Here is a 19,808-nt window from a genome sequence, read left to right on the forward strand (position 1 = left end):
ATCAACCATGAGAATGCATCAATTAGACCAACTCTGAAAAAGGTTTAAAATTACAATTCTTGTAATACTGTTGAATATTCGTACAATGTAGTTTAAACAAACTCTAGAAAGAGTCGTTCCCTTTTATGTAAATTAGGCCATTACAAATATTTTATAAAGTTTTTGCCCATCCGGTTTTGGGTAACTGAAGGGGTGGAGGACGAAAAAAAACAGATTTTTTTAAACGCCCAAAAATATATGCGTCTCAAGCATTTTTACTTAAGACATGATAACCAAATCTATTCTTGCTTTTTATATGTACTTTATTATTTTTCAAGCAAAAATCTACGAAAAGAGACACAAAACCGAAAGAATTTTTTTGCCGATTTTCAGAAATTTCATTGTTCGAATTTCCAGTTCTATTTTGTGTTAGAAGCGTTCCGATCACTCCGTTTACTTATTTTTCGAGTTCTTTAGGCTGTAGAGCCCACAGACAATTGATTTTAGAAAAAAATTACCTATCTATATCCCACAAATTATTTTTTTGACTCATGATTTTTCAAAGGAGGTGTGACAAAAACCTTAAAAATAAAAATTTGCAATGGCCTTATACAAAAATATTTAATTGAAAAATAATGATACAAAACACAAACTTTAGAATGTTAACTTTAGAAAAATAGATTTTAAGTGAATAAAAACCAAAAGATGGAACAATTTGTCTTTGTACTTAGAATTCCAAACAATGTTGCTATCTTTAGCAAACAAGCAATAGACAACATAGGAGTAAAATCCGCGTTGGAACACAAAAGAAAATTTTCTACGTCCCTTATATCATCTATAGTTGTAAAGGAAAGGACAACAAAAATGTAAAGCGAGGGACGCTACAAAATGCCTACATTTTTCCATTATACAAATTACACTTACTTCAAGAGAGCTTGATACAGCAAATTTTTGCAACCCGTACATAAACCGTATGTATTTGGTGTGATTAGGTTATTCCTGGAATAGAAAAAAATATATGAATAAATCTGCAATTCAAAGTTGTGCATTATTGCGTTAACTTTCTATGGGCCCATCGAAACCGATTTTTTACAAATAATTTTACTATTACTATCATAGCAATGAACTAAAACAGTAGATCGAAAACTGATAAAAATTTGTACATATGCTGATTGTTGACTTTCATCACTAATTTTGTTTTTTTTTGCATTTATCCCCGGGCCAATATCTCTATGTGTGTGTGTGTCTGTATGTGTTAATCTGTCTGTACATACACCGAGCGATGAACTGTTCAACGTAATAAAAGAATAATTCTTAAGCAGGTGCAATACAGTTACTTTTGTCCCCTTCGGAGATCACCAAACTAGACACTACGCTGTGTATACGTTTGGTGACTGACTAATTGAGGACCTAATTGGGTTACATGCAGACAATCAACTGGCATTGATGGAAACTTACCATAGCTTTTCGGTGCACAATGTTGGCCCTCATCTAGTGTGTTGCATTTTCCTATAAGAATATAAGAAAATCCGATATAAATACTAGTTTGTTGAACCCAAATAACAAATTGATTTATGTTTTTTTGATCGATGGATTTGATAGTTGAACTTAAATTAAAATCTCATTTAATGATCGTGGTTTGAATGTTTAGAAGACTAACCGCTAACAACATCTATGATAGTAGGCATGCCGTCGTCACTTAATTGTGGAAAAATAAGTAGTTAAAAGGATAAAAATATAAGTTCTAATAATTCATAGCTCGGAGAAAGTACGTAATTTATATATGTACATATCCTATGCTTTCATTGACATACAAGGAAAACATGTTAGCATCATTTTAACAGTGATTCAGAACTATAACAGAACCGCCACTGTGAATGATGCAGCTTGATATAATATTGTCTCCATAAAGGACAACGTATTTTATACAGATCTTTCTGAACTAAGAGAACAAAAGGACCTGAAAAAGCGTCGCTCTGTGAGGAGACCGTTGGTAACAACACTATATTCTACATTCTACAATAACATTGGCCATAGTAGGCATAATGGATATTAGGCATAGGCATACAGATAATAAGCAAGTAGACGCAATACCGAAAGCACGCGAGGCCGAATGGACACTAGATGGAATGTACACGACGCCAAATGGACGCAAGTCCGAGTTCACTGAATCTGACTGGATGCAAAGCCGAATAGACGCCAGATAAACTCGACACCGAACAAACATTAGAATACCAAAGGTATTAGCGCAAGCGACCATTGCTTCTTTAGTTTCAAAAACAACAAAAAGCGACTCGGGGTGTGTCGATCAACGGCTACGAAAAACACTCGGGCGCCCCCATGTTACGAAAGATACTTTTTCAATGTTAAATGAATAGTTTTTACATGAACAATGGAACTAACGCAAGAGTCGCGTCTGTTTGTTCGTGGAAAAACTAACTAAACAGATGTCAGATGTCACTTCTGTCGTGTAAGTCTTATCCTGCACTGAGCGGCGCTTCCAGCTCGTCGGCAGCACTTTCGGCATTTGTCCGTCTCGCCCTGAACTTTTTTTAAATAATCTGGCTTGTAAGACGAAGCACTGCTTCAGTGCATCACCATTGTTTATGTGAAATAATGAAATAATGGGAAATGAATGAAAACACGTGGGTAGTGAAAATGAATAGCGAGAAGCTAACGGGTCTTATCGGCATTGGTGGTATGCCTTCCATCCATTATCCCTAACGTCTGTATGCCTCAAGTCCGTATGAAACGTGTTCCATCCTTCTCTGAATGCAATATGGTAAAACCGGGATTAATACGAAATGAGCAAATGCAAAAACGTGCTCAAGCCAAACAATACTGCTAAAACCCTAACTTGAGTTACCGTACTTATACCAATAAGTATAAATTCGAGAAATCGATGTGAACACATTGAAATTAACTTCTAACATGAATTTAACAAACCAATCGACAGTTTTGTAGATGTAGATTTAATGGTTTGAAACAGACGGTCTATAGTACTTACCTAAAATACTCAATGAAATCTGCTCTTCTAGAATATTGTCGACATGGTTTTGAAGAGAATTCATCAACCTAGAAAAAAAGAAACAATATTAATTACTAATGAACGAGACAAGATGCCTATACGCCTATTATATAGGTACGTATAATAGTTATATGTAACAGTACTTTCCACGCTGAAGGGATAAGAGTTAATATCCAATCAGCAGAATAATAAAGTAGTTTATTCTTGTCCAAAAGCGAAGCAAACACAGTTAATGGTTTGAACCGTGTCCACATTAGGTTGGACGAATCTCTAGATAAGTAATATCCACTAGCCTGTGGATACCCGTACCACTAAACTTTTCTACACGCTTAAAACGAAGTAGCCTTAAACATATGCTAACATAAAGAAATTTTTTTAAACAAACTTACGATAATATGTAACATTCGGCAGCCAATCAATCCTCTTCGAAAGCCTATTGATCTCCTGGTTTTTTGTTTGACGGACTTCACAGCTATTAATGTAGGTACAGGACAAATGCGGGGCTACAGCAGCGATCGTATTGATCCTAACAGTCTCTGCCGGTCGAGATTCCAACATACGACGACTGGACCATGTGTCGTACCTCGAAGCCAACGAGAATGTCGACTTTTACTTTTTCTGCAAGTAAAGAAAATAATATCAAATAAGTTCCATAATCAAAGCAAGCGAAATGGTTAACATGATTTCCATACAAAATCAGATAGGGCAAGTCTGGGTAAACTGGAGTTTCAACAAGAGAAATTCTGTCCCCGATGCGTATATTTTTGTAAATCATCATTCAAATAGCAAAAACAAACGCTGCTCAACAATGGTTTCGTTATAGGAACTAGTTGGAAAGCGGTGAAAGATTATATTTTTTCCAAAGTTTTTAAATCTCATTAAGAATCTGTAAATAATGGAGTCCTCCGAGGCCACATTTGTTATGGTAATTCAAACAACGGTTACTTGTTTTATACATAAACTTAAACTTTTCTGTTCAATTTTAAAACCATTGTCGATCAGCGTATACCCAATCAGTTATGTATATTTAAAATTACCTTCTCATTGTATAGAAAATGTTAGCACCACTTCTGGAACTCGCCTGCAATTAAGAACAAAAATTAAGTCAGAACTTTTGTTTTCATTTGTGGAAAAATACATCGTTTTGCTACGAATATCAGTAAGACCAATCGAATATTTTATTCAACACTATAGTTCAGTAATATTCATTAAAGTTCATCATTGGGTAACATCTGTAGCACTACGAACGAAGTATAATGTTAATATTTTTGAAAAATTATTCACCATTTTTGTTGTTTGCAGCATTGGATCCATTATGACTCAAAAGGTTTGTCTGAAAATAAACATTAGAAATAACATTATTGTTTCAGAAGAAAAAAACTAAATTTATTAAAGTTTACACTAACATAACAATGTGAATCGCGTCCCTTTGAGTAATGTAAAATTTACAACGACTGAATCGAAAGGAAATGTAATGGTCGAATATTTTTAGGTCCAACCACAAACTTTATCATTAATGTTCTTTTGGAATAAATTCATCTGTCCGACGCGATAACACATTGTTATACATAATCAGATAGGGCAAGTCTGGGTAAACTGGAGTTTCAACAACAGAGTATTCTGTCCCCGTATGCGTATATTTTTAAAAATCATCATAAAAATTTTGTTTGAACGCTGAAAATACAATCAATTTTAATCACCTACCTTTGTCAGTGTCAGTGTCAGGTTTTGACGTAGGGCTGCGTCTGTGTTTTTACAAAAATCTGAAATAAACAAAATTAGACAAAACAATCAGTCAACACAAGCGTTAAGCCAATTTAGAATAAGGAATCAAACAAATAATAAATCAGTAAAATGATTAATATCAGCATTATTCCTAAGACAGGGATAACTGAAAACAAATGATTCATCATTGAAAAAAGATGATGTCTCATAAAAACTTTTGAATAGCTTACCTTTGAGAAAATCAATTCCGAAACTAAGCTGCAGTGAATTCCATACACCAAAGTCTGCCAAAGAAACATAAAGGGACAAATCAGTAGTGGAAATCAGCGGACTAAACATTTTGTTTGTTTAAACTTCATCAGAATAGAACTAACAACATATGAACGTTCAGCCTGGAGCGGTACATCAATTGTTCTATTACAAATAATTATCATCATGAAGAAAACAAGCAAATTATTTTGTAAAATAACTTAAATTACATCCGAAGGAGAACTGTGCCTCATTGAACTTACCATTTGTGCTTCACCTCTCTGATACATTGAAGAGCGGCTTCCGACGAGTAACTTGGAAGCTGTAAAGAAGCATTAAAATGAATTAATTAAAAGTGTATTTTTTCGCAAATCATAAGACACAATAATCGTTTGAACCATGTGTTATTAGTCTTGTGATAGGCTGTTAGCATTGAAAAGAAAAAGCCCTGCAAAGTGACTAACTATTGCTCTAGTCCAGTGTCGGAATTCAATCTAATGCAAGAGAATACATTTGACTGGCAAGCACAGTAGCTTGAGCGGAAACTGGACGTGTTTTCTAGAGATGCAAAATGCTTTTATTTGTTTTAGTTAACACAATAATTTAAATCGGTTTTTAGAGAACCTGTTTACTGTTTGTTTTGGTGAAAATATTTTTTCTATAAACAAAATTTAAAAATAATGTTAAATAAACAATAAATCATGATTATAAAAACCGAATTACTTTTTTGGGCAAATTGATCTCGATGAAATATTCGTGATAATTTAAAAACCATAGTAAAATAAACATACCCAGCAGTCTTCAGTAAAAATGCCAATCCACTTTTCAAGAAGGTTCATACTGGAAAAATAAAAATAAACGTAATTAGGATTTATTCTGCATATTTCAATAAAAGTTGTGACTCTAATATTATAAATGAATTTTGCATCGTTACAAATTCAAAGCACAATTCAGTAAGCACAAATGTGTCAACAAGTTAACATACTGCTAATACCAGTAAATATAAAAAAAGAATGTCGGCGATCAATTATAAAATTCCAGCCCAACTAAGTCAACACATTATGCGGAAAACCGATAATGTATCAACTAGACTGACTCGTCAAATGTCGCCTGAAACACTAATTTTGTCCTATCGCGTCAGCATGGCCCAAGGTATGAAAAACCATTACTGTGTCATGAAGGACTACAGACTACAACAGTTCTTGTCAGTAAAAGAAATTAATCAAATATCTACCTGTACGGTCTTTGGTCCTTGGCAACGAAAATCATCCAGCTAAGTTGAGATATGAAACCGCTGAAAAATAAGAAAGAATATAGCGTTAAATATTTAGTAGATTACATTACTCCAGGTTACAGTTACTTCGCCATTGTATTTCCTTAATAATTCCCAACTACATAAATCGTATTTGGCAAATATTTGAGGAAAACTATTCTGTGTCCCTTATTGGTTTTCTACTTTACTACCATAAGCAGAAAATTTCAGCAGAGACACGAATATAGTTACGGACAAAACGCTAAATTCTTCATCAGAATGGAATGCAATATATTGTATGAAAAATAAAGTCTTTACAAATCAGATAACAGAATTCTACGTCAGAGGAAGCCAAAAAATGCCAAAGACAAGTTAAACCGAACCAAGAATACTAAAACAGTGTTCCTTAGTCGATGCAAATGACCAATGTTATTTAGTAACAATGCACCTCTTCGGGCAAATATGGTTGCCCGATGCGGATTTTAGGTAGTTCGTTATATAATATAACGTATGAGAAATATTTACAAATAAATGATCATCCATGTCGAGAAAAATGTTGCTGTTTTCTCCGTAACTGCTAAACTAATAAACATTCGTCAAACTCAAATGAGAATTTATTTTAAATGCACTGTCGTTACACGTTGCGATGTAGAGTCACAAACAATCTCGAGACTCCAAGATACCAGTGAACAATAATCTGGTCCACATTTAAGTGCTTAGTCGAATTGAAAGTGGAAAAAGCGTTTTAAGAGCTGTGGACCATGCTTTACGCCATGCAAAAACATACTTCACTCACCTTGGACAACCGAAAAGAGTTTACACCTGCTCGCTCGGTGCTGAAAAGAGAGGAACGAATTAGACAATACTCGTTGCTTGGTTAATGAAGCGTATAGATTAAATTGAATTAAATTGTCGCTAATTTTGCGAGAAAGATGCCCGACTATCAACGGACGCCTTTGCAGATGATTAGCTTTATTCTTGTCCAGTAGAAACAAACATTGACCGAAGTGTTTAGAAATCAACGTTTACAAGTGAGCTGGACTTAGGAAAGTAAGTGGAACAGAGACCATTCATAACCCGCTCGCAGCGATTTTTAATCTGAGATAAAGAAAGTAACGAATCGTCTAAAAGATCAAACTTTAGAGGCCTACACCGCTATTCTATATTTCGAACGAAATTTCCGCCAGTAAAATCAAATGGGCAAAACATCTCGTTCGAAACAAGTCGAACGAAATAAAGATTCGTTCGAAATACAGAATAGGGGTGCTAATCTCATGTTTTACGTGAAATCTATCACTATATCTTCTCATTTGCTACTCTTAAGTAGGCATGAGCTGGCTCATCAGATTTATACAGTAAAAAGCAGGTGTTATTTTCCTCGATAGTATAGTGGTTAGTATCCTCTAAATAATTACTATCCATGGTTGCATAGCCGACGTAACACCGAACACCATAATTTTTGTATAACCAGTATCTGTTACTCTTTGTTACATAATACCGATTTGGAACAAATTATTTGGTCAAAAGACGTCATCTTTGATCTTTGATGTGATGTTCGAAAAATGCATACGCCTGTTTGGCGATTAGACATTCATTTGAAAATTTGTTCTCATAGCTTGACGTAAAATTCGTAAAAATCAGGTTACTGTGCTTAATTCCATGCTTGTAGTAAAGTCAATTATGAGAGAATTCAATTTTTCATAATTCTCGTATATTTTCCAACAAACAAATTTTGTTTGGAATTGACCATGTAGAGTATATGGGAATGCGTAGCACCACAAAAGTACATTTTGGCTATTACATCAACTATGAAATCGTGAAAGGATTTTTATATATTGAAATTACTCACCTATATTCCGATTGGACGAGCTAGTTAAGCCCTTGGCACTATCCCTAGACTGCTTGACCTAAAAAAAAAGATCAACACAAAATTCCAATAAATTAAATTGTCAACTCTAATTCAGTATTTCTCAAGGTATGCATATTCGCCAAAATTATACAACGGTTCAGTTTGAGTTTTCACATTGTTGTTCTGTTTATTCACGTCGCGCAATAAAGTTAGCAATTGGGATCTCAAATTCAAAAAATGTTCTAATGCGCACACACACACGCGTTCTATAGCGTGCGTTCTCCGTTGGATGGAAAGGAGATGAAAACCCGCCTCAAACCAGCTGTCCGGATGGAACAGCCTCGAATACCACGGATGTTTTTATCGGTTGGATTTGGCGACACGTTCCAGTTCGTCCTTCTTTTTGATGGCGTAAGAGTTGGATGAACCCTGTAAAATGATAAAAACCATTAGTAGAATTAGGTTTAAAAGGAGCTTTACATAGTATAATCAAGACAAACAGACATAGCTCTTTGAAGAAAATCCCACAAAAAATACTGCCACTAACATTTTACCCAAGCACCAGCATTATCTATTATCGCCATCTTTAAATATTAGCTTACAACAGGAACTTACAATTCCTCGGACGGTCAACGAAGTACGCTTTTAAGAGGTCTACCTCTTCTATAGTTAAAAAATGCCATTTTAACGAATACGGAGACATTCCCAACCAACATCAAATTGGAAATAATTGTTGTAACGTGCGAAGAATGGGACAGTCATGTCTATTAGTCCATGGTCAAGACTTAACTGCTCCAGTGGAACATTACGTGTTTTAAGGCGACTTTCTACGTTCACATAATCCTAATTCTATCTAATCATGATGAACATTCTTGTAGTATATATACAAGCTTATCAAACGAAAATTAGCCATGTAACAGTTGAAAAAGTTGCTAAAAAATTAACATTAGCGGGTACACTCAAAAATTAATCAGTACCTAAAATACAAAAAACTAAAATAACACACTTTGTAATGCAATATGCTGCAAGAAACTAATGGACTCGAGCATTTTTCAAAAATTTTATACAATTTTCGGCTTCTTTAAACATTGCCTATCAAATTATTAGAAATTTTTGCGATTTCGACCAAAACCACGTTTTTAGACATGTAAATTTGATGTTGTCAGGGGTTATCTAGTGGATTGATAATGCGGCATCGTAAACATTCAGTAAAAAGTTATATGACACTTACCTTAGCAGCGTTGATCAGCTCATCAGCTAAACACTCAGCAATAGTCTTAATGTTACGGAATGCCGCTTCACGGGCTCCGGTACACAGTAACCAGATAGCCTGAAAAACCAAAAGGTTGTTACCGAACGAAAACTTAATCATGGATATGTCAATAATATGTCAGTGATCGACAGAACACTTAGCCTATTTAAATAAAAAACTTAGCAATTTCCGTCAACCAACGAATTGATATCCGATTTCAATGGAATTGAAAACGTACATGCGGTAAAGTACGTTCAATATGCCTGTATAAAATCGGGACATAAACCGGGGAACATGGATACGGGGACATACCTGGTTTACACGGCGCAGTGGCGACACATCGACGGCTTGACGACGCACGGTACCGGCACGGCCGATACGTGTCGAATCTTCACGTGGTCCCGAATTGATGATAGCCTGTACCACAATTTGCAGCGGATTTTCACCGGTGAGCAAATGCATGATTTCGAAAGCATGACGAACAATGCGGACTGCCTTCAATTTCTTGCCGTTGTTTCGTCCCTTCATCATCAGGGAATTAGTAAGACGTTCCACAATTGGGCACTGAGCCTTACGGAATCGCTTGGCCGCATACCGACCGGCCGAGTGAGGCAGATATTTGGCATGCTTTTCCTTCACAGCGATATAATCTGATACGGAAATGTCCGAAATGTGGATATCGTCGCTGCTCCAGCGGCCGAACAGCTTGATGTCCGGTAGCTCTGCAGGCTGCACTACCGGTGCTTGTTCGAACACTTGCGGCTGCTCCTCGCCCTCATCGAAATTTTCGAAACCTTCGATCTTCGCACTCATGCTGTTGAAAAAATAGACTTTCGGTCAGGAATTTTATTTCCGATAATTCGTAATCCAATCGTACAGCTTTCGTTTCAACCAAGCGTAGCAAGCGCCAATCACTTTATAACACTAACAAAGCTAAGATTCCTAGCATACTTTGAAAAAATCATTAGAGATAGAGCAAAACACGTGTTGGTTACACTCCGGTCGGCAAGCAAATGAACGAATCGAATGTACATAACCCAAGAATACTATGCCAGTGCCACTTCCAATTTCACTGTCAAAGTTGAAATCTTGATTGCAAATTTTCCCAACTCAACGTCTTTTTTCTGGACAGGATTCATAAGTAATCACTTGGTTGTAACGAAACATACTATTGGATATTATTAAAACATAAATTTATAGCAAAATACACAGAATATTGCAAAAGATATTAACTTATTTACTTTTAACACGTCCGTGTTTGACAATGGCGTAAGCCGGAAAGAGGAAACGTCAACTATGCGAATTTTTTTGTTGGCAGCAGTGTATGATATATGGCTGTTTGACTGTCATCGACCGAAAGCCTTTTCATTCTTCCGTCAACGAAGCGCGACGTCAAAACACAGGGGTTTCAGGAAAGCGAAGTGCGTAGTAATCTAAGATTACTCTTGTAATCATTTACGAATTAACCACAGAGAACAGACTACCAGCACAGAGAACAGATTAACAGGCTCGAAGGAAGTAATTGATTTTTTGTGTGTAAAATCTGTTGGTAGCGCCCTCCAGAAAAAGTTTGCCAAACGCATCAAAAAATATCCATGTACCTTTATCAATATTTCTTTGTGCTGGAGTTACATAGCAGCGATGGCAGCGACATCAATATTTCTCGGAAAATTTTTCAAATGGCCTTATCTAACATTTGCATCGAACTGAGAAAATCAACGATGAATAAATATCATTTTAAATCAATCGCTCATCATTTTAAATCCTATTTAAAAATCTAGCAATTTTTATTTTAGTGGATACTGTTTAAGGGGCCGTACACTAATTACGTAAAGCATAATGGGGGGAGGGGGGGTTCCGCAAAATCTTACAAAATCTTATTTGGAGGGGAGGGGAGTGTAATCATTTCTTACGTAAGATTTTGATACCCGAAAAAATTATGAAAAATTCACATTTTTAATAGCAACTCATGTTACTTGTTATTGCGACATTTGCCCCTATTTAGACTACCCCGATTTACACGATTATCACAGTCGAATCTCGCACACGATTTCGCTCAAAGAAAATGAAGTGAAAAAGAAGGGGAATAAGGAAAAAGAAGTCAAACTCATTAGTAGATCAAACTAAAAGCCACTCTAGTGTCAGATTAACAGTGCAAAATGCGGTACGTTGCATTAAATGATTATCACAGTGTCTAAATAGTGTAGAACAGGACATGACATGTGACTTCTTCTTCTTCTTCTTGTTTTTGTTTTGGCGATTCCCTTTCAAAATTTACTACGGCAAACGAAAAGTGTTTCCAAGAATGCAGCTGCAGTTTATGAAGGAAGCCACTTGTCCTAGTTGATCACTACACGGAGAATAAAAATGTAGTTTCAACCATATTTATGGTTGTTTTACGCACAAACAAAAATTTCGTTTTGTTTCAAACTGAAATGTATGATTGAAATGAAAATATTTATTGTTACATAAATGTCAAATTCAAATTTGAAAATACTTTACTTTTAATTCAAAACTGTTATTCTCTTGATTCAAACAGAATCTCGTTTTGAAACAACAATATTTTCAGGTTGTTATAAAAATATTTTATTGAGGCTTGAAACAACAATCATTTTTGAAACAAACTGGAGCTTTTTCGCTCCGTGTAATTACCCTAAAATAGATCCAATCCGATCGAATAATACTTATATATCGATTTAGTTTGTTTTATGTTAACACGCCACGATAAACAAACTCTTAAAAACCTATAGTTACGTAAAAAATTGATTGTTTCAGGGTTTGCTGTGGTTTCCAGCAACACTTTTGTGCTTCCCTTGTGAATTTTTGTTTCTACAGTGGCACGCATGAAATCAGCCAATCAGGAAGCTGGCTCTTTTTGACAGCAAATTGGCTCTTTTGTGATACAACGTGTCATGTCCTGTCCTACGCCACACGCTTAAAAAAATATCCATGTACCTTAATCAATATTTCTTTGTGCTGGAGTTACATAGCAGCGATGGCAGCGACATCAAGATTTAGTTTGCCACCCAGTAAGAATTTGTCGTGCGACGTCGGACAGACGCAAGCAAGAGTTACGCTTGTGTCGGCCGACGTCCGTCCGATAATTCTTACCGGGCACTTGCTGCTCGAGGGGTGCTCTATGGAAGGATTACTCGTAGATTACATAAAAACCTTTTACACACTTTTTGTCGATTACCTGGGAGTCTGTTCTCTGTGGTCAAAGGGAATCACGAAACAGAGGTAACTTTTTTCGAAAGTGTGTTGTAATCATAGTTGTTGGAAACCCCTTGGTTATTCCGTCCTTTCATCCCAACGGGTTTCCAGTAAGGCGTATAAGTGCGTAGTAATCAGAGATTACTTTTGTAATCATTTTCGAATTAATCAGGTAATCAATGGTAATCAGTAATCAATGGTAATCTTAAGTAATCATTGGTAATCATGATTAATTTATAGTAATCACAAGAGATTGATTACTGGTAATCAGAGGTAATCAGTAAAGTAATCAGAAGTAACTTTTTTCAAAGGTGCGTAGTAATCATTGCTGTTGGAAACCCCTTGTTGCATCCCGTTTCGTTAACGTTGACGGGTGCAGACGGTTCACATAAATCGCATAAATCGCGATCTTTATGTTCATCTGGTTCATCTCTTTTTTCTGACGTTTTGTCTTTACTGAGACTGACAGCCAATCGGAAAAATCGGAGAAATACATCAACTTCACCGTAGATTTTTTACGTGCGCTATTGTTTATCTGTTGGTTTTCAGCGTTTTCAGAGCATTTAGTAACAAAGTTTTGGTATAATTTGTGTCCGTTTATTAACTGAATGTTTTTTTAGATCGCTCTCTGTTCCGTCATGGTATTTTTATGTTGCATTCCTATTTGCAAAAATGCCAAGTCTGGCGCCGACCAGAAAGTAGGATTTCATCCTTTTCCATTAATCACTGCACAACGCGAAAAATGGATTGAATTTATTGGCGCAGATTTAGCAAAATTTCGCTGGCGGGGAAAATACATTTGTTCTGATCATTTTCTACATTCAGAAATAATCGAGGAAAACGATAAGAAAAAACTACTTGACGGAGGTAGGGAAACAACTAAACTGTTTGCTATTAGCTTTCGTTTATTTTAATTTTTGATAGCTGTCCCAATGATATTCAGCCAAGCAGAGTTCGACGAAGATGCTTTTCTTGAAAGGGACGATTTGATGGTTTCAAAAGAACCTGTTAAGCAAACTATTTCGAATGAAAATAGCACTGCTACTGGCTGTCGAGAGCTGCGTAAGCAATTCTGTAGGCTTTGTCTCTCAAAACGATCTGATTTGTTGCCTTTTACTTCTAAACTGCACAACGTAACACTGACAGACATTATATATACTATTACCGGAATTAAACTTGAAGCAAACTTTCTAATGCCTACAAAAATCTGCACTAGTTGCGTCTCCAAGTTGGACTTGGCTTTCAACGTGCGAATTGAAGTAATACATAATGATAAAAGGGTGAAAAATTTACTAAAAAATCAGCAATTGGAGTATCACTATAAATTCTATGACAGCCATCGATTCGAGGCAAAAAGCGTAAATTACGATTATTTGAACGATTTGTTAACAACAGTTAAACAGGAAAAGGAAGAACCGGTGAGTGTATGTATATAACACATCTGTTTCAAAATATTCTGTATTATGTCAAAATTACGTTACATTGATTAATAATTATATTGAAAGGAAATCTATATTTTATTGTAGGGATCCTGTTCTAATATTGCTAAAACGGTACCGTTAACGGGTAGTCTCGTCGTAACGTTTAAAGAGCCTGTTAAGCAGGAATGTCCACCCTCTCCTCAGGCAATCGGAAACGAACTTTTCGAAGAAAGTATTGAAGAAGAACATCTACTTGACGAAGAAGCTCTTGTAGATAATACATATGGCATGCCAAGCGTACCCCCAGTTCAAGATCAAATTCAAAACAAAACTGAACCGTTCGTAGAGCATCAAAACTCGGCTAATCAGTTAAAGCAAGTGATAGACAGCGATTCAGAAGACGATTCTAACTTTGGGAAGAACAAGTTTGTCTTTTCATGGAAAGAATTATATACGCCGAAAGAAGAACCGAAACCAAGGCGTACTTTTGAACCCAAACCAAAACCAAATCTTATCCCGTTTACTTGTTATACTTGCAATATTTCTTGCAAAGATAATAACGAGTTAGAGATACATCTCGAGGAACACGTTAATTTATTGCCGTTTACGTGCACTGAATGCACAACAAATGAGCAGCATAAAGTGGAACTTAAATCGCTGTATGCACTTAACAAACATTTGGAATCACATCTCTATCCATATAAATGTGAACACTGTCCAAATAGGTTCTTAAACGGTAATTCGTATCTAAAACATTTATCTAATCATCATGAATTACACAACGATGGCTTTACTTGCGATTATTGTGGGCAGCATTTCACCAAAAAACCACCATTCCAAAGGCATATAGCGAAGCATCGCGCAATGGAAGAGGGCAGATTTACCTGCGAATTTTGTGGTAGAGCATTCAACTGTAATGCTCTGCTAAGACGACATTTGCGTATCCATACCGGAGAAAAACCGTACGAGTGCCGGAAATGTGGCAAGCGATTCAACCATGCGGCAAATTTCCAAAATCATAAACGCACGCATACTGGCGAACGGGCCTATCAATGCACCGAATGCGACAAAACGTTTATATGCAGCACTACGCTGCGATACCATATGGCATCCCACGAACCTGACAATCCAAAATACCGCATTCAAGCTTCAATTCAACGGCCACGTTATTCTGTTTCAGCTGCCGAGAACAACGGGGTCAAAGAGTACAAGTGTGATGTACCCGGTTGTGACTTCTCTACCCGGCTGTATCGAGCTCATTTTTACCATAGGAGCATGCATCGAAAACGTTTTCAATGTGAAATCTGCGAAAAACGATTTCCTCTCAAGGCAAATCTTAAAAAGCACGTTGCAGTTGCCCACGAAGGCAAGCAGGAACCAAGGGATAAACCATGCCCGTATTGTCCGAAAATGTTCAGCTGCCGTCAAAAACTAAGCATACATATTGATGTGCATGAAAACAATCGCAGGCACAAGTGTCGCTTCTGTGAGAAAAGCTTCGTTCAGAAGGTGAACTGTGCTGCTCACGAAAAAATCCATACCGGAGAACGACCGCATAAGTGCCGCTTCTGTGAGGCGGCATTTATTTCGTCTTCTGGAAGGACAAAGCACGAAAAAACCCATCAGGAATGGCAACAGTTAAAACAAAAAAATGAAACTATACAGCAAGAAGACACTGTCGCCGAGGTAGTCGATTTTGATGCTTGCAAAGAAACCGGTTATTACGTAGAAGTTCAACAGGACGGCGAGGCAGAGGATCTAGTGGAATATGCGCCGGTTTGAATGTTTACTAATGGGTAACTGAATCAATGCTTCATAAAGAAAATCTTATCCATATGTTTGCGCTTAATACACTAAGGTCCTTTTTACAACGTTTTTTTTTTCAATTACTTTAAAACTGTGCAACTTAGGGACCATTCACAAACTATGTGACGCACTTGCGCCTCCCCTAAATGCATTGCATAATTTGTGAATGATCTCCACTGTTTTCAACAAATGAAAAAATAAACTGTGTAAAAAATACTTAGTGTAAAACTATTCTATGTATAATCTAATTTTCATCTGTCTGACGTGCGGCAGATTATGCATAAAATAAAGGAATTGTAATATAATATAAATTTTTTATTAGCTATTAAATGATTTCTTGAAATCCTGAAGATCCGCACATGAAAGGAATGGCCCAAAAGTTTATAAAAAATATCGTTACTAGCAAATATTATAACCTAAATAACAACGTAGTATTTACGGGCGAGTCACTGAGTCGGAGGCCTCGTGTAAGAAAATATTAGATTATCACATGCAATCAATTGTCTCGAGATATGACAAAGATAAACGAGGCCAGCTATAATTATTTTCAGACAATATTCCAGTTTTGACAGGAACAGTATTATTACCAAATAATGTCGAGGACCAGCCAAAATGCGAACTGAGATTCATTATTGCGAAATACATCGTGCTTATACTAAAATATGTATCGTACAATATGAAGGCTAGTTCATTTCGCATTCAGTTGTTTAACTACCTATGCTTTGCTTAGCTTGAACCGAACTTCTTTTGAAGCCTACGATGACTGAAGCAGGACAGATCCTAACGCTACATTTCGTGTTCGCAATGGCGTTCTAATTTTGGTTCGGTCGACTTCGCAGGCAACTATGAGTGTGCAGGACAGGTGCGGGGGTAATGATATGATCGATGATCCTCTCCCTATCGAGATCCAAACAAATGACAACTGGTTTCTCAGACCAGTGTCCTGCCTCGAGGTCAACTGGGATGAACGCATGGTCACTACTTTTGGAACAAGTGTATATTTAAAAGAAACGAAAGAGCATAGCCATTTGGACGATAGTACCTATATGACTTTCCTAAAACAATTTAAATACTTACCTGCAAAATTGGCACGTCCGAACTTTGCAACAGTTAATTTGTACAGAACTGCAAACTGCCAATCCAACGAACAAGTTGTTTAATTAGAAAAATAAACTAAAGTAAAACTCTGAGCTCCAGCTTTATTGCAAATGACAAAATACAGTACTTTCTCTAGAGTTGCAAGAGACATATAAATCGTGACATAACAATAAATACGTAACAAACGCGTGCCATCTGATCGGTATTAGATAAAATTATGCTCTCGCACAAAATACCTCTCGCTTTAACGCCTCAATAAAGTATGATATGAAAAAGCGCATCGATTTTTTTTGCGGTAGTTACTGATTACTACAACTTCTGCTCTATTCTGGGCTTCCCAGTAGGGAAAATGGATTAACGGTACTGGAACTAACTGGCGACAAAGTTGAGTTGCCTTCCTCGTCTTCTTCGTTGTCCGCATCATTGCTAGCAGCCTCAGCGAGGTCCTCCGTATCCGTGTCTGACAGTAAATCGTCATCATCTTCTTTATCGCTGGTATCGGCCAATGCTTGTATTTCACGAACAGACGTGAGTTCTGGATCAGTCTGTATTTGCTCAACCGTCAGATGATATCCAGCTGGTTTTAGCGAAAGCGTAATTTTTCCATCTAGGGCCATCCGAAGAATGCTATTTGCCGCCCGATAAGTATCAGGACGGGCAGCTTTTGCGGTTAGAAAGCCTCGTTTAGTCGCCCAAGCGTCACATACATCAATGGCGGACCATTCTTCAGATGCATCATTTGAAGGGTGTTTTAAAGCGAGGAGATCCGGCAAATTAATTCTTTCAGCCAAATATTTAACAGAAGCGTACGGCTCGCGTAACTGGGCGATCGGATAGCTACCTATAAGCACCTGCAGTTTCCTCGGTACAGCTGAAGGGAAAACAAGCCCTGGACAATCACAGAGACGGACGGAGTTGGTGAGGAAAATAGTTTGGAAGTGCTTTGTGTGACCTGGGGTTCTGCTTACTGAGACAACTTTTTTGCCCATTACTGCATTAAGTAATGAAGATTTACCTACATTTGGGAAACCAACACATCCAATGGTGAGGATACCGTCTTTAAACTTTACATGTTCTTCAAAGGAAAAGTCTTTTTCCTCTTCATGAGTTCCCTCCGATTCCAAACCATCTTCATCATCATCCACATCCATGGAAGCGTTCCTTTCTTCTAGAATTTTTCGTTGCCACGAAGTTAGATCTACTTCGTCGTTAACGTACTCACGACAAATATTAAAAATTTGCTGCGCACCTTCGGCGGCCATACGCATTCGTCCCTTGCGACGACGAATTTTCAATCCTTGTTTGTTTTGCTGTTTACCACGCAAATTGTATGAAGGATATGACGTAAACAGGACAATCTTTATGTCGTTGTATTTTTCTTGAAAATAGCGTTTCCAAGCTAGTACCACTTCTGCGTCAACAAGATCAATCTTATTAATGACCAGTATCATTCCCTTTCCTATTTCTTGCGTCACATAATGATAAAATGAAGGTGGAAACATTAACGCCTACGTAATAAACAAAATAATGAAGCAAAATAACATATCTAAGAAGAGATTTAACTTACTGGAAACCGGGCATCTACAATTATTAGAACTATATCAGATAGTTCGAGTACTCTCCAGAGTTGCCGCCAAGTTTCCAAATTCAATTCACAGAAGCTTAATGACTTCATGTCATCGTAATGCGTTTTCTCCAGATAAGTGATGTATTTCTGTAACACACAATGACGCATTGTTCAATTTCTGTCCAAAAAAATAGTGATAACTTACAAAAAAGTACCGATTTTCATTTGCGTCCAACTGTTCTTTAGACATTTCAAAACTCCACTTCGGTCGCTTCGGAAAATCATACCTAGCAAAGTAGTGGTCGCCGATTTCCAGATCTTCGACGCGACAGGTTGTCAGTGCCTTCAAAGCATCTTCTTTCATTTCCCGGAGCTCTTTTCCCGTTTCTCGATGAAATTGCAACACATATCGGTTCGCTTTACTACGCGGATCCTTAGTCGGCTGAAGATTTATCTTTTCAATGTTTTCGCAAAACGATCGAGGAAAATCACTGTCCTCGCTAATGTCACTCGATTCTTCATCACGTAATTTTCGGATGATATTATGTGATGTACTTGCTAACAGGTTTTCGTGAAAAATAAATAAATTCACCTTTTAATCAAATGTCAGTAATAAAACTTACATTTTGCTTGCTTCTTGGCTAGCAATTGCTGCTTCTTTTGCTTTCCGCTGAAAGGAACCTTCCTTCGTCCTTGGGGCATTGCGTCTTTTGGAGTTAACACTGATTTTTTTTGTACGAAAACGAATAATCTTTTCTATGTTGTATCGTGACACTCCCTTACGTGCAAAACACGCAGAGCACCTGCATTTGCGTACGAATAAGTTTTTACCGAAGAAAATATTCACAACATGGCCAGAAGGTAAAAAAATAAAAAACAACATCCAGCTCAAGGGGTTGTCGTAAGGTGCACAAGTGCGTAGTAATCAGAGGTTACTTTTGAAATCATTAATTTCGAATTAACTACACTGAGAAAACTTTTCGTATAGTTTCTATGCGTCCCGCACATAGATTTTTGCAATGTGCCCAGTAAATAAACTTTATGTGCCAAACAGTTATCAAAAAAATTTATGTGTTTTTAACAGTTATCATTAAAATTTGCTCATACTATCCATATGCGTATAATTTTCATGTTTTCTTCTGGGCGGGTTGTGTTTATATGAGGCACATGATAATCATATGGATTTTCATATCGAAATTTCTCGGGTACTTTTTCATTTCGACGTATCTGCAAATGAGAGACTGTCTTCGTGTCTCCTCTCTTCCGCCGTTTACGGCGATACTAATGCATTTTGACACATCAGCTTTGCATGAATCGGTTGCCGGAGTCACTAGCTAGCCAAATGTTTTGAAAATTTTGTTTTCAATGC

The 19,808-nt window shown here is 36.9% G+C and overlaps 3 protein-coding genes across 5 annotated transcripts; 1 reads left to right on the forward strand and 2 right to left on the reverse strand.

The window, feature by feature from the left end:
- Nucleotides 1-4,044: 4,044 nt before the first annotated feature.
- LOC128744276 (40S ribosomal protein S5) lies at nucleotides 4,045-10,647 on the reverse strand. 3 transcript variants are annotated; one of them, XM_053841131.1, is made up of 12 exons: nucleotides 10,576-10,647; nucleotides 9,647-10,148; nucleotides 9,314-9,412; nucleotides 8,083-8,511; nucleotides 7,030-7,069; nucleotides 6,216-6,275; nucleotides 5,773-5,821; nucleotides 5,245-5,303; nucleotides 4,963-5,016; nucleotides 4,712-4,770; nucleotides 4,292-4,340; nucleotides 4,045-4,088 (listed from the first exon to the last, which is right to left on the reverse strand). In XM_053841131.1, exons 2-4 carry the CDS (start codon nucleotides 10,145-10,147, stop codon nucleotides 8,443-8,445), a joined length of 669 nt encoding a protein of 222 aa, XP_053697106.1. In that variant the 5' UTR covers nucleotide 10,148; nucleotides 10,576-10,647; the 3' UTR covers nucleotides 4,045-4,088; nucleotides 4,292-4,340; nucleotides 4,712-4,770; nucleotides 4,963-5,016; nucleotides 5,245-5,303; nucleotides 5,773-5,821; nucleotides 6,216-6,275; nucleotides 7,030-7,069; nucleotides 8,083-8,442. The 3 variants fall into 3 exon arrangements, with proteins under 3 accessions (XP_053697106.1, XP_053697108.1, XP_053697107.1); XM_053841133.1 differs by having other exon boundaries at nucleotides 10,568-10,617; XM_053841132.1 differs by lacking the exon at nucleotides 5,773-5,821.
- A 2,417-nt stretch (nucleotides 10,648-13,064) lies between these two features.
- Nucleotides 13,065-16,059, forward strand: LOC128742768 (zinc finger protein 14-like). Its single transcript, XM_053839220.1, has 4 exons — nucleotides 13,065-13,113; nucleotides 13,168-13,414; nucleotides 13,472-13,965; nucleotides 14,074-16,059. Exons 2-4 carry the CDS (start codon nucleotides 13,186-13,188, stop codon nucleotides 15,748-15,750), a joined length of 2,400 nt encoding a protein of 799 aa, XP_053695195.1. The 5' UTR covers nucleotides 13,065-13,113; nucleotides 13,168-13,185; the 3' UTR covers nucleotides 15,751-16,059.
- A 905-nt stretch (nucleotides 16,060-16,964) lies between these two features.
- Nucleotides 16,965-19,299, reverse strand: LOC128742511 (guanine nucleotide-binding protein-like 1). Its single transcript, XM_053838899.1, has 4 exons — nucleotides 19,063-19,299; nucleotides 18,645-18,997; nucleotides 18,440-18,586; nucleotides 16,965-18,380 (listed from the first exon to the last, which is right to left on the reverse strand). Exons 1-4 carry the CDS (start codon nucleotides 19,139-19,141, stop codon nucleotides 17,196-17,198), a joined length of 1,764 nt encoding a protein of 587 aa, XP_053694874.1. The 5' UTR covers nucleotides 19,142-19,299; the 3' UTR covers nucleotides 16,965-17,195.
- Between the last annotated feature and the right edge of the window lie 509 nt (nucleotides 19,300-19,808).

This window comes from Sabethes cyaneus, chromosome 3, assembly GCF_943734655.1.
Source record: "Sabethes cyaneus chromosome 3, idSabCyanKW18_F2, whole genome shotgun sequence".
Taxonomy (NCBI): Eukaryota; Metazoa; Arthropoda; class Insecta; order Diptera; family Culicidae; genus Sabethes; species Sabethes cyaneus.

Excerpts from the sequence above, each read along its gene's own strand:
- LOC128744276 (XM_053841132.1), bottom strand. The coding sequence starts at position 10,147 with ATGAGTGCGAAGATCGAAGGTTTCGAAAATTTCGATGAGGGCGAGGAG. Across the intron at positions 9,413-9,646 it reads CACTGCGCCGTGTAAACCAG|GCTATCTGGTTACTGTGTAC; the intron begins GTATGTCCCCGT and ends TTGGTTTTTCAG. Across the intron at positions 8,512-9,313 it reads AGCTGATCAACGCTGCTAAG|GGTTCATCCAACTCTTACGC; the intron begins GTAAGTGTCATA and ends ATCATTTTACAG.
- LOC128742768 (XM_053839220.1), top strand. The coding sequence starts at position 13,186 with ATGGTATTTTTATGTTGCATTCCTATTTGCAAAAATGCCAAGTCTGGC. Across the intron at positions 13,415-13,471 it reads GAAAAAACTACTTGACGGAG|CTGTCCCAATGATATTCAGC; the intron begins GTAGGGAAACAA and ends AATTTTTGATAG. Across the intron at positions 13,966-14,073 it reads AACAGGAAAAGGAAGAACCG|GGATCCTGTTCTAATATTGC; the intron begins GTGAGTGTATGT and ends ATTTTATTGTAG.
- LOC128742511 (XM_053838899.1), bottom strand. The coding sequence starts at position 19,141 with ATGCCCCAAGGACGAAGGAAGGTTCCTTTCAGCGGAAAGCAAAAGAAG. Across the intron at positions 18,998-19,062 it reads AGCCAAGAAGCAAGCAAAAT|CAAGTACATCACATAATATC; the intron begins GTAAGTTTTATT and ends AAAACCTGTTAG. Across the intron at positions 18,381-18,439 it reads TTGTAGATGCCCGGTTTCCA|GCGTTAATGTTTCCACCTTC; the intron begins GTAAGTTAAATC and ends TTTATTACGTAG.